The sequence below is a fragment of the Parus major genome, chromosome 1 (genome assembly GCF_001522545.3).
Source record: "Parus major isolate Abel chromosome 1, Parus_major1.1, whole genome shotgun sequence".
Lineage (NCBI taxonomy): Eukaryota > Metazoa > Chordata > Aves > Passeriformes > Paridae > Parus > Parus major.
In genome coordinates this window covers 71543285-71557124 of record NC_031768.1, presented here as the reverse complement: position 1 = coordinate 71557124, position 13840 = coordinate 71543285, and the positions used below count along the sequence as shown (strand labels likewise).

Below are 13840 nucleotides of genomic sequence, written 5' to 3'. Positions count from 1 at the left end.
AAGACTTAACAGAATTCTCTGCATAGACAAGTATTTTTACCTTTTGCCTGTGAATAACTTTTGCCATTTATCTTGCTGCATTTCTGTACTAGAAGAAGCGGAGATGCAGTTCGACTTCTTGGGCCTCTATTTGGTAGACACTAAAGAAAGGAAGTATTTGTGGTTTATGTGACATGAAATCCTAACTGTTCATACAGACTCAACAAAATTTATATGACATGAAATTCACTGGAAACTTTCTTCACAAACTATACAGCAGACGGGCTTGCGTGAAGTAGCCCAAGCTGCACTTCAGAGCTCTTCCTCCATCAGATGCCTTGCTATCAACAACTCCAGAATGTTAATTTGATGCATGCAGATCCTGAGTAATAGTTTCAAAACCTAACATAACTGCTTTAGACAACCATGAACTGCTTGGTTTGCCTGGTTCATCCCAAAGGGGCAGAGGTTCACAGGTTAGATTCCATCAATTATTTTTCTTTCATACTTTCATCCTTTTTAATTTCTAAGATTTGTTCCTCAGCAAAAGGGATGCTGCACATTGTGTGCATTGACACTTGCAGAGAATATGACATGAACAAAAATCTCTGTCACCACTAGTGTAGTCCCCAAATCAGTAAATTAAAAGTAAACAGCTAAGCTGTAGCTATTAGAGTCCAAGTATGTAACAGAAAACTCACCAGTATTCACACAAATGCATTTAAAGCACTAAGATTAATAACTTACAGATTCTGCTCTATTTAGACTCATCCCAGAATTTTCTATTTTCTTCTTGCTCCCAGCAGCTTCTACTTTCTTCCAGGCTTCTAGACGGAACTTCTCCATAATTTTGATTTCCTCTTTTAGCTCAAAATTCTCGTTTACTAAAGCTTCTATTTGATCTTTCAGGCGTCGATGGGTGGTTGACCATTTTGCCTCTTTTCGTTTTAGATCTTCCTGTAACTCTGCAATCTGCTGTTTTAAAGCCTTAGAAAAATCCATGTTTATAAAGAGTTCTCATTTATAATATAGTAAAATATATTTTAGTTTCCAATAGAAATACAAACACAAGCAAAAAGGGCACAAGTGGCAAAAAAGTCAAATCAGCTTAATAGTGCAGGGGTGAAAGGAAAGGAAGAGTTTTCTTTCCTATTTATTTTAGACTATCAAATTTATAAGCTCTAGTCCAATCACAGGAATTGTTTTTCTTGCTTTCTTGGCATCCTTTACACTTCCTAGATTGGCCAGTACAAATACACATGAGATAGAAACACAAAATCATTAATACTACTCTTGGAGGGCCCTTCAAAAATCTTGGCACAGGAAAACATGGGGGACACAAATCACACAAAACACATGTAAATCTGCCTAGTTTAGCAAATGTCAATTCAGTTTTTTGAAGTAAGGGAAATTTGTAGGGAAGGAAGAGGGAAATCCCTGTGTGGTGTTTAATATGGCTTGTTTATATGTATCATGTACTATACATCCTAACAACAAAGGAAAAAACAAATCTTGTTCCTTACACTGCTGATACCTAAAGACCTAAAAGTGATAATGTAACTTTGAAAATTGTAGATTACTGCATAGACAGTACAAGAGTTATAGACAGAATAAAACCCTTGTGGAGTTCTCATTTGTGTTCTGATCCACAACCATGAATAAAAACTTACAACTTAATATTTTAACTTCAGTCATTTTCTTTCAAAGTTGAAGATCATTCTATCAGTCACCAGCAGTTTTTAGTATGTAAATGTGACAAAAAGATTTGCTCATGAGGAGTTTTTGCCTTAAAACCGTCACACAACATTGTGAAAACTGTAGTTCCCTTCCTCAATTAGAATAATTTAGATTGGAAAAAAAAACTTCAAGATCATGGAGTCCAGCTGTTAATCCAACACTGCCAAGTTCACTACTAACCCACATCTGTGAGCAACTCCCATCTTGAAAGCACTTGTAATGTTTGAACTAAGTTAGAATTTAGTTCTTGACTGCCTTTAAGTGAACTTGCATATTCCTGGAGTAGAATAATAATATATTCTTATACCTGAATTTCATCCCGTTCTTTTTTATCTGGAATTGCTCTAGCTTCTGTGGTGTATTTTTCAAAAACTTTACGCTCCTTCTGCAGTTTTTTAATTTCCTTTTTTTTATATTCTTCTATTTCAGCCAGTTCTTGGACTTTCTTCTGTTCAAAGTCTGCAATTTCTTTCCTACAATTATGAAACAAAGTTGTTGTTTTTAGCCCAAATCTCCTTCATATCTGGATTTTACAAAAGAAAGTGAAGACTCAGTATTTTGTGGTCACAAATTGCAATTCAGCAACTATTGCCCCCAGGAAGACTTACATAGAAACGGTATTACTTATTTAAGGAGTAAGAACTGTCACACAGTGGGTGTTTGAAGTCCAACAGTATATATTTTTACATCTTCTACTCACAAACATTATCCAACTTCAGAAAAGCTTTGGCTAAAATCTTACTCCATTCTTCAAAACATTAGAACATCATCCCCCAAAAGCACCAAAGAATCTGCTAATAGGAGGTCAAAAATTGAACATTACCTAAAGACACAATGCTGTTCCCAAACAAAACAAAGGTGGCTGTGGTAGGAACAGATGTGCCCATTTATGTCATCAGAGGTAATTATTCTGTTCTGTATGCCACTTATAAATGCCCCAGTTCAAATTAAAAGATTCTCCGTGTGTACACACAAATACCAAATCCAAAGCAAAAGCATTAAGACCAGTTCTGCATGGCCAATTTTGGATTGTGTTAACCTTTAGAACAAAAGTATACTTTCTCCGAAATACAGCCTTTAGGGACATCATATTAACTGAGCAGAGGTTCTTAATACTATAAATTGTGTGCAATAATCACAGTTTAATATACACATAGGGCAACAACTTGTGTCTAGACCTATCCCCACTGTTACTGGAGCACATGAATTGTTTACCTATGCTGTTGGTAACTGGAAATTAGGAGAGTCTGCAACACACTATGGAAGCAAATGCACCAAAATGTTTCAAGTAAAAATTACCTGATACTTGCCAGGGCGTGCTCTCTTTCTTCACGGAGTTTAGTCAGAGTTGTGTTTTCAGCTCGGAATCTCTCAATTTCATTTTCCAACTCAGCAAGTCTCTCTCTTAGTAGCTGGGATGGAACAGTGTTTCCTGTCAAAGCACAGCCACATGCATATTATCTAAATGGCATTCATTAGACAGAAGTAAACCATTATCACACAGCAGCTTAAAATTTGTTAAAAAGAAAAAACAAGAAAATACTATTTTAGAGGCATCAGTAATTTTGTAAAAAACTTCTACTGACCAAGTAACGCAGAAGTTATGTTTTAAAACACTCTGCACTATTTACTCAAATACTTCAAATATGGAGTAGATCCATTGTTTTTGCAGTACTTTTAAGTAGTGAATGTATCTTTCATCTTGGTAGAACTAAAGCTGTATTTGGAAGTGGAACGTGAAGGGCTTCATGTCAAACCAGAGAAATAAAATGAAGGTATAAGGGTGTAATGAGTGCATATGGCACATGTCTAGGTACATGCCATTTATATGTGCCAGGTACATGTATGATGGGTGTATCAAACAGGAAAGTTTATGGTTGTAAATTTTTTCAAGTTTTAGTCACTACAAAGTCTGTTCACACCCATCCCTGATGGGGAATCTACTGCAGTTTGATAATAGGGAGGGGTTTTTGCAGGCTTTTTTCCCATCCCAGTTTGCTGTTCAGTCATTACTTAAGAATCTCCAGGGTTTCAGAGTCTGAGCATGCAACAGAATAGACAAAATACTGATGTTGCTGTGTAAGTGGTTTCCTTTCTCACCCTTAAATATTCTGAAATGCTGTAAAAAAACCCCCAAACCTACCCCTCATTTTCTATGAAAACAAAACCTTCAACTTTACACTTTTCTAGCCTTTTGTGACAGCCAACATGTCTCTCCCTTCTTGCCACTTTAGCCCACCACAGGTAGTTCCCTGCTTGCAAAAGTGGTTTCAGCCAGATGCAGCAGTCACACTTAAGTTTTTCTTAATTCATATTTATGCTCAGGTGCTGATATCAAGTCAGGCCTGTGTTTCACCCTCAGGTCTGTCACTGGTCACCACAAAGATCAGTGCCTGCCCCTCCTGTTCCCCTCATAAGAAGCTACAGACTGCAATGAGGTCTCTTCTTCTCCAGGCTGAACTGACCAAGTGCCCTCAACCATTCCTCGTATGGTTTCCCCTCCAGCCCCTTCATCATCTTTGTTACCCTCCTTTGGTCACTCTCCAATAGTTTAATGTCTTTTTTATAATGTGGCACCCAGAACTGCCCCCAGCACTGAGGTGAGGTCACCCCAGCCCAGAGCAGAGCAGGACAATCCCCTCCCTTGCCCGGCTGTGATGCTGTGCCTGATGCCCCCCAGGACAGGGTTGGCCCTCCTGGCTGCCAGGGCACTGCTGCCTCATGTTCAACCTTCTGCCAGCCAGGACCCCCAGGTCCCTTTGTGCAGCGCTGCTCTCCTGCATCGCATCCCCCAGTACATCCAGGGCTGACCCATCCCAGGTGCAGAATCTGGCAGCTGTCCTTGCTAAACTTCATCTGGTTGGTGATTGCCCAGCCCTCCAATTTGTCCAGGTCTCTCTACGTGGCCTTCCTGCCTTCAAGGGAGTCAACAGCTCCTCCCAATTTAGCATGGTTGGCAAACTTGCTTAGTATTCCCTCTAGTTCTGTGTCCAAGTCATTTAAGAAGATGTTGAAGAGCACAGGGTAGAGAATGTAACCCCATGGAACCCCAGTAGTGACAGGTCACCAGCCTGATGTCATCCCATTCCCTGTAACTCTTTGTGCCTGACCTGTAAGCCAGTTGCTCACTCATCACACGATGTGTCTGTCCAGCTGAATGCTGGACATTTTGTCCAGAAGGGCACTGAGAGAGATAAAATCAAAGGCTTTACTGAAATCCAAAAAGATTGCATCAACTGGCTTACCATAAAAACCTAAACAAAATCCTAAACATTCAGTGGAGCAGATTCTGAAACCAAGATCACAACCAGACAAAATATTTAAATACTAGGCTGTGCCATCATGTTGTCACTGAACAACTCCATTTTTAATGATAGCAGAAATGCAACAGCTGCAACAGGGGGTTTTAGAGGCAGTCCTGCACAGACTGTAACCATATAGATGAAATCAAACTTGGGCAAAGCAGAAAAATGAATCCACATTTCCTATATTCCACATGAACTCTGTGGATACTGTACTACTCTCAGACAAATCTGCCACTCCCTTATATTTCATAAGAGGAAAAAATTAACCTAGCAGTGAATAGTATTACCCTACTGTGGTGTAAATTCACTGTAGTGGAAAGGAAGGTACCACGTCATTTTCAGCTTGCCCTTGATATTTTCCTTCATTCAGAAACAGTGATCAAGCAGCTCCAGATCAAGTTACTTCAATGAGCTGAAACCTCCAGAGGGAAGTTAAAAAAAAAAAAACCCACCAATTAAATAAATAGATTTTTAAATAGAAGTTTTCGCCAATCAGATTTCATTCTGCAAGCTCTGTAATTTTTAGATCTGGCATAAGACATGCAACCAGAGATGTAGGGGAAGATTAGGGCCATTGCTTGAAGTAGAAGTCTGTACTTAAACCCTTTGGTGTAATTTCAGCTTGGAGCTTAAGCACCAGTAGGGAAGACCTGTCAATACGCCTTCGTCACCACTTCCTACCAGTGTTCTACCTTGCTGTTCTCTCACCTCCCAGCTTCGGTTCCACATTTGATTTGGCTTCCCGCTCTGAATGGCAGCCTGCCTTCTGCTTTGGCTTCAGTGAAGGAAACAGTTTCATCATCAGGTTTGATACAGGAGGTCCATTTGAATCACTGTTCACTGCAGACTCTTTGGACATTTCATCTCCTTTCTTTGAGGCAACTTTTCTCTTTATTGCTTTATCTGGGACAATTGTATCATTCTTAAAGGAAAAGTCCATCTGCAAAGGTGTTTTAGTGTATTTTTCAGGTAAATCAATGCTGTTTTCATCAAGATCACTCCATGTTCTTTCATCATCAAACTCAAACTCATTCCTGTTTATACACAACATGCTTCTGTGATCATTTGTAACTTTTCTAATCTTTTGCTTTGACAGTGCACTGCAATCTTTGTCTGACAAGCCAAGGTCAGCATCTCCATTTTTGCTCTTTTTACTGATGTCTGTAACAGAACTTCCACAATCAAAAAATTCTGGATCACTTTCTCTGTGGTTCGCAAGGGCTGTCTCAGCATCTTTGTTGTCATGCTTCAATGTGGCCCCAAATTCACTCTCAGAATCTGTAGTAGTATCACCATTGCCCTCACTCTTATCTTCATTGATAATCCAGTGGTTATTTTTTAAAGCAGGATCTGCTTTCATGGAAGAAGCTGAGAATATTACACCATCTGTTTTACTCAATGGATCCTTCATTCTAAAATCTGTTCCTGAATTTGAGGCTGTATGCATAACTGGGCTATCGTTTATGTTTTCGGGTGCAACACAGTCTGCCCTTTGATTTCTCTCATTTGTAAGTTCGACTGCCAGCGCTTTGACTTGCTGCTGCTTTGCCTTGATAGGAGTAGAAGACATCCTACGGCCTTTTAAAGTTTGCTGGTCTCGTTCCAAGATCCTTTGCACAAATGAGGAATTACTTGAGAAAGATATTTCATCTGCAGCTTGTTCGAGAAACAAAAATTCATCTAATTCTAGGTTCTCTTTTTCTTTTTCTTTTTCCCACTTCTCTAGTTTATTCTGAAATGAAAGTTCAAAAGACAGTTCTGAATCTTTTACAGGGTGACCTTTGGGACATTTAGAATTATAAAAGGCACTAGTCAGTTCTTGAGACAACTGAGACTTTTCTGCACCAGGTACTTTGGTTTTGATTTTGCCAGTGTTAGCAAATTCTCCTCTGTTCTCTTTATTCTCTATTTTGTTATTAATTTCTGATGGGTATGACTCTCTTATCTGTCCATCATGATTTTTTCCTGATTGCATTCTTGTTTCTAATGGCGAGATATTTTCTCCATTGTGATTCCTGAGTACCACTGTCTTCAGAATAGGACAATGTTTTACTTTATTGGAATGGTTGTATTTTTTACACGGTGCAAAAGGATTTTCAGAAACCAGTTCTTTGCCAAGAGGCACAGTTTTCTTCTGTATTTGTGATCTGTGCGCTTTAATAACATTTCTATCATCTGAAACCCTTTCTTGAAGTTTTGAGGTGTTTTCTCCAAGTTTTGTAATTTTAGACTTGGCATTAGTGAATCTTGTTAAACCTTCTCCTCTTTTCAGGAAGGGTCTCTTCACCACTGGTTTTTGGACCGCTGATCCATTTGTCTCCTGAAAATGAGTAAAGAAAAGCAAAAGATAAAATGTTAAAAGGCTCCTCACACAGTTTGAAGATTTCTTCAAATAAATCCCACATACCAGTAGAAATTTACATGGTACCTTTCTACTGGATTTCTGAAGATCTAAGCAAGTGGAGTATTTGGGGCTTATAATTTTTAAGAATGTGAATGTTGCATTCAGTGGTATCTTTCCCTACTAGCATCTTCCTTGTACACTTTTAAAGCACCTATCACATATTTGCACAATATATAAAGAAGAATGAAGGTTTTTAAAGGAATAATAAATAACCTGTAACTTCTGGTTTTGCTCCAGACGCTGTTCTTCTAGTTGTATCTGCTCTTCCAAGAATTCTTCAAAAGTTTGTTTCTTCTCATGTATTGCAGCTTTAATAGGTCTAGAGAAATTACAAAAACAACTCTTATAATTCCGTATAAAATAACTACGTTTAACATCAGTGGTATTCAAAGACCTAAGGTGTAACTGCATGAAAGATGACAAATTCTGAGGTGCTTTAGGCATTAATTTAGTCTGAGCAATTAATTTTAACACTACATGTTTATCCAATCCCTGCAATAATTAACATACATATCTAAAAGACACTGTATGCAGGTTTTTTCTTTCAGTGCTTTTCTTAATGAACCTTTCTTTCAGACAAATCACCAAACTTCCACTCATAGTTTAGTCACACTGCCAATTCCTACAGTATCACCTTTCCACTCAGGAATACTACTGAGACTACATTCCCTGTCTCCCCCTTTGATACTCCTCCTCCTTCACAGGAGTGCTGGGTCTGGCTGGCATAGAATGAGCTTTTTCACAGCTATTTCAGTTTTGCGACTACAACAGCATTGATAACATAATAAATATTTAGCTATTACTGAACCCTGCTTGTACAGCAACAAGGCTTTCGTTGCTTTTTCATGCTGCTGTCCCCACCAGGAAGCAGACTGGGGGTGGGCAAGACCAACTCCAGGGAAGACACAGCCACATTTCATAGAATCACATAATCACAGAATGGTTTGGGTTGGAAAGGACTTGAAAGATCATCTTGTTCCAACCTCCCCACCCCCCTGCAGTGGGCAAAGACACCTTCCACTAGACCAGGCTGCTCAGAGCCCCATCCATTCCAGCCTTGAACATTTCAAACAATCCTAACTCCTCATAATAAACTAAAAAGTCACAGCCTTCCCTCCTCCCTCTCATTACTACTTTCAGCACATAACAGGGGATAGGACATTGTAATAAATCAAACTGGGAACAGCAATCATAACTGCTTATATACCCAGCTATACTGAAAGGTGCTTCTAAAGCTGTCATTACCCGAGGATGCACACACACCTCTTCATCCTACACACAACACTTCATCTTTCATAGCACAAGCAATTCAAAGCAAGAGCCTCTCTTACCACAGGTCTCCACAGTACCTAGAGAAATCAAATCCTTTGTTAAGAAATTGCACAAATTCAGAGTATCAGACTCTTTCAATCAGGACTCAGAATTCAACCAGACTTGTGTAACTTGATAAAAACTGCACAGTCATAGTCTGAATTACCTTTCCTCTGTATTAGTCAATAAATGTTCACCTCCACTGGAATTTTCAGACACATCTGTGCTTCCCACACCTAAAGGATCAATGTGATTATCTTCACTCTCCATTAATAATTCCATCCTTTTTTCTGGACACCACATGTTTTTTCCTGTGAAAGCAACAGATTGGGTTTTTTTTTTTTCATGTCAACAACAAGTCAGTTTTCAGCACATACTTTAAACACCTTCAGGTCAGGTGAAAACCAGAAGGGAGCTTCATGGCCATATATATGATCTGAATTCCTACATAAAACAGTCCTAAGATTTCCCCAAATTAATTCTTATTTGAATTTGCACTTTCTTTTTAAAGGAACAAACAATTAAGCATTAAAAAAATTCCACAGACCTTAAATAAACTGTTCTGATCGTTCATCTGCTTTGCTACTGTTAATGTATGGCTTAAAAACATAACTGAACAAATTTTGATGTCTGCTGTACTGATGAGCCCTCTTATCAAGCTGTTTCCCACAAATATATGCATAAATTGAGAAGAATTTGATTTTTGACATGCTGTTTTTAACCAAACTCTAATGGACAACAACAGGAATATTCTGAAGTATGTAAGCTGTCAGTGAACAAACCAACATACCAAGTAAACCAACAAAAATCATAAAACATTCAAAATAAGTAGCAGAAAATTGTTCTCAGTGACAAGGGGGAAAAATAGCACCACACAGCAAGTTATCTTTCTGTAAATGACTAAGCAGTAATGTATTTGTCTTCCTTGTTTTTCAAACAATTTGGCCTTTTCAGAGGCACACACAGACCTTGCTTTTCACAGGCAGACACTTCTGAAAGATTATTCTTCAAAGATGAGGTGCATTCTCTGTTCAGCTTCTGTAAAGAGTCGTTGTCTTGTGTATGGGAAGAAACAACCAGAGCATTAGCTCTGTCTTCAAAGATACTGTGATATCCAGACGATGGCAACTGAGGGGAAGGTGCTAAGCCTGTAGAATGTCCAGGTCTTAGCTTTTGACTTTCAGCCATTACAGTATAACCTTGAAACGAGAAGGAACAAAATGGCTGCGTCATTCTATTTGTATCACAAAACTACTGCTCCGCAGGAGAAAAGAAATGGCACTGAAGGGCAGCATTGATCACACAGCCTCCAACCTTATGTTACTGACCAAGAATAAGTGACGAGGCAATCTTGATTTTCTTCTCCTAAAATAAGCTCTAATTTAATCTTCTCAGGTAGGCATAGTAAAAGAAAGGCAATCATTTAAGTCAGGTTGGACTGACAGCCAAGAGCAGAAAGTACCCTCCCTCAGCTCTAAAAGCTTTTCCCAGCCAAGAGCTGTCCCCTCTCCTTGCACCCAGCAAACAAGACTGGAAAAATGATACAGGTTACAAGTCCTTGTTTTTAAATACAGATCAGCTCTCTATTCTAGTTCAGTTCATCACCTGAATGTGGTATGTGTGAGCACAAACAAGGAGGGACCACTTCACTTGGCTACACTAAAAGCTTAAAGCAATCAAAAGTACTGTGAGAAGTGGCTAATAAGAAAGGAAAGTAATTGTTTTATACTTTGAAGCAAGGGCTCCCATCACAGCACATATTGATCAAGTTACAATTACAGCTGGCATTTTATAAAAATAGGACAATATTCCTTCTTCAGTACCACTCAACTTTCAGGCACTGAAGCAATGCAGCATTTATCTTTGACTAATCAAGTAATCTTAAAATGAAGAACACAGAAGACACGTTCAGATTTTAACTGGAAAATGAGCTTAAATTTTTCAGTTTATACAAAGTACATCATGTGCTTTCTTTTTCAACTTACCAAGAGCTGCTGGCTGGCCAGATACCATGCTAAGTAGCTTCTGCTGCTCTTCCATTAACCTTTGAAGCTGTTCCATCTGTTGTTTCTTTAACTGTTCTTGTTTCTGCTGTTGCAATTCCTTCAGCTTTTCAAACAAATAAATAAATAATTAGAAGCTAGGTTTATTTAGAATGTACCATAAAATTATTTTATTATAGACTGTCAATAACTTTCTAAGGACACTTAATAATTCCTCTTAAGATACCAATAAATCAGCTAGTATTTATTTAGCCACTGATTGATATTACTGATAATATTTTAAAAGTAAGTATTCTCCTATCACATAAAATACAGAAGAAAACTTTTATAGCACCTGGTAATTCATGGAATTCTACTCTGGAGACACACACATAGCTGCTGGCAGAGTGGACAAGGACTTCTTTGTCCCTAACAGCAAGATCTAAAGTGCTACTGAAGGCTTCCAGCTAACACAATTTGTAACCAGTAATTGGCAAGAGCTTTAAGTGAACACACAGCCACTTACAGTGAATCGACTGACACACTCGCATTGGAAAAAAAAAACCAGTAACATAACAGCATTATAATTCCAGGCCTTTTTTTATCCTGATGTCTTGGATACTTTATCACATTCCACACTAACATACCTCCTCATCTAAACAGAACCAGGTATGTCACACCTACTTTGAGAACTAACAAAAGATGTTGCTATAGATACAAGAACATTCAACTCCAGTGTGTTGTGAATATCTGTGGCCAAGTACTACCAATGTAATGACCAGCACCCCATTTCAACAGCCTCAAGTGAAGAAACATTGTATATACCTTTCCAGGTAAAATGATTTTGAGAACGATTTCACTTTAAACTGGAACTTTTGCCACCTGGAAACAACAGTAGTTACACTCTCAGTAAATGCACCTCATGAGGAGGACACGAACTTTCATGTGAGCCTAACGGGAACTTAGGATTTACTCTTTAAGCTTGCTGTGGCCTACACGTTGCAGGGGTTGCTTACTTACAGGCATGACAAATCATATGCAGGAACAAAATAAATCTTACTGTAAGTATGTGAAGGAATTCTAAGTATATTTATTACCTGTTCAAGCTTTTGTAAGAGTGGATCACTGTGACTGGATTTCTTCTGGCCATCCACTTCACCACTGACTAAGTCTGGTTTAGAGCTTTCTAGGTTTCCAGCTGCTGCTGGAAAAGGTGTTCCAGTGGTACATTGCTGGAGTGTCTGAGAGCTGCCAGACTCTTCACACAGGGAGTCATCACTTACAGAACAGCTGTCTGAAAGGTGCTGCACTTCTTCAGGTAAAGCTGTGGTGTTTCCAAGTCCAGGTAACAAATTTTCCTTCTTGAAGTTCAAACCAGTAAAACTAGGACCTAAAAAGACTCCAGCATGGGAACTGTTGAACATCCAGTGTGCACTGAAGTTTTGCTCACCGCTGAGATTTTCAACAGTTGGCATCTTGCAACTTGTATTCCAATTTCTATGCTGATCAGCATTAACACAATAATATTACGTTCTGTAGGGTTAAGACAAAATAACTTTCAGAGTTCCAGGTAGTTGGTATGGATGGTTATCTATCTACTTCTAGCACCTAGAAATTAAGCAGATAAACAAAATCAGAAATCTACAATAACAGATTCCTAGTTAAAGAAAGTTACTGTCTTATAACCAACCTAGTATATTTATAAAAATAAGTTATAATCAATAGAAACAATTTGGACAACAAATAACAAACACCTTCTGTGCAGAAAACCAACATAAGCCAACTCGTAATCATATTATTTGAGTGCAGCTAATATAATCTCAAATACCATAAAGCTGTACATAATATTTCCCTCAGCAGTACTGAGAGGGATTCAGAATTTCTTTTAAACACTTGCAACAAAATAAATTATTTGATGAGCTGAGTGATCTCCACCACATGACCTTCATATTAATGCAAAGTTTCAGATATGTCCATCTAAACAGAAACACTTTACTGCACATATTTCAATGCAACACTTATCATTTTCATGTCTTCCTTAGTTTCTCACGGAAATGCTACAAATGTGCTGCCTGTTATCTTCCTTTTCCCAAAAAGCTTCTTTGAAATCCATCCAAAGGAAACTTTAAATACAGCAACATATCCTGCAAGTGCCATAACACGTGAATGAATTCATGTAGGAAGGAGACCCAAAGTGATTTCCTCACTTAGGAAGAAAAAGACTCAACTGCTGGTGGTGACAGTGTGGCAGCAGGAGCTGGGCCCCTCAGCCGTGCTTCCTCAAACTAATCCCAGGGCAAATAATTCTCTGCCTGTGCGTGTGGTGTGCCAGGGGGAATACAGAGGAGAGTAGAGGCTAGGGCACCAAGGGCAGACAACCACAGCAGCCCAGGTTCAAGAGTCCTGCTAATCAGGAAATGACTTCTTAAAGCCTCCTCATTCCCAAGAGATCAGTTCATGCCAGCTCTCAACGTTCCCGGAGTAAAAATACTTATGCTTCCAGCCCGAGTTTGAAACCGCGACTGGGAGAAAGGTTATAGAAATGTTTCCTATAGAAATGACTGCTTTCTGTTTTGAGACGCTAAAGGGAAGTTTCCCAGCGAGGTGCAGATTCCTGCAGTGGCAAATTGAAGACTGCGAGTTTCACGTTCTGTTTTACCCGTCCCCTTTTTCGGAGACCCTCTGGACGCCGCCTGCCAGTCTAAACCTCCCCGTGAAATTCACAGCACCAGCACCTTCGTGCCAACTGGAGCAGCCGGCAGGGATCAGGCTGATTCCTCCCGGGAAGGGGAGAGACAAAGGGGCTCCCCCAGAGGTCGACATCGCGGAGAGGAGCACAGCCCCGCTGCTCAGCCGAGCCGAGGCGTCGGGCCCAGCGCCCTCCTTCCCTCACCGACACCGCCCTCACAGAGCACGCCCCAAAGCGCACCCCCGGCCCCGAGGCACCCGCACCACGACAGCTCCGATCCGCAGACTCTCGCATACAGCGAGGTAGGTGCCCCGGCGCCGCTCCTCAGGCCGCCACCGGAATCGCGCTCAGCTCCGACTGCCACAGCCTTCTCTTTCTATTACAAACCTGCCGCCATCGCACAGCCTCCCGGCGCCACAGGCGGGCACCGCCC

The 13840-nt window shown here is 39.8% G+C and overlaps 1 protein-coding gene across 5 annotated transcripts in view; it reads right to left on the bottom strand.

Annotated features, from left to right (window-relative positions):
* The window catches only part of CENPJ (centromere protein J), a 17476-nt gene extending 3636 nt beyond the window's left edge, over positions 1-13840 (bottom strand). For 4 of the 5 annotated variants that reach the window (XM_015641357.2, XM_015641376.1, XM_015641387.2 and 1 more), the window contains exons 1-11: positions 13795-13840; positions 11816-12326; positions 10722-10845; positions 9705-9935; positions 8903-9047; positions 7639-7744; positions 5730-7341; positions 3016-3148; positions 2024-2189; positions 727-966; positions 41-140 (exon numbers count right to left, since the gene is read on the bottom strand). In XM_015641357.2, the coding sequence (XP_015496843.1) occupies positions 41-140; positions 727-966; positions 2024-2189; positions 3016-3148; positions 5730-7341; positions 7639-7744; positions 8903-9047; positions 9705-9935; positions 10722-10845; positions 11816-12193 (3235 nt within the window). In that variant the 5' untranslated portion in view covers positions 12194-12326; positions 13795-13840. The other variant, XM_015641368.3, reaches the window with a different exon arrangement.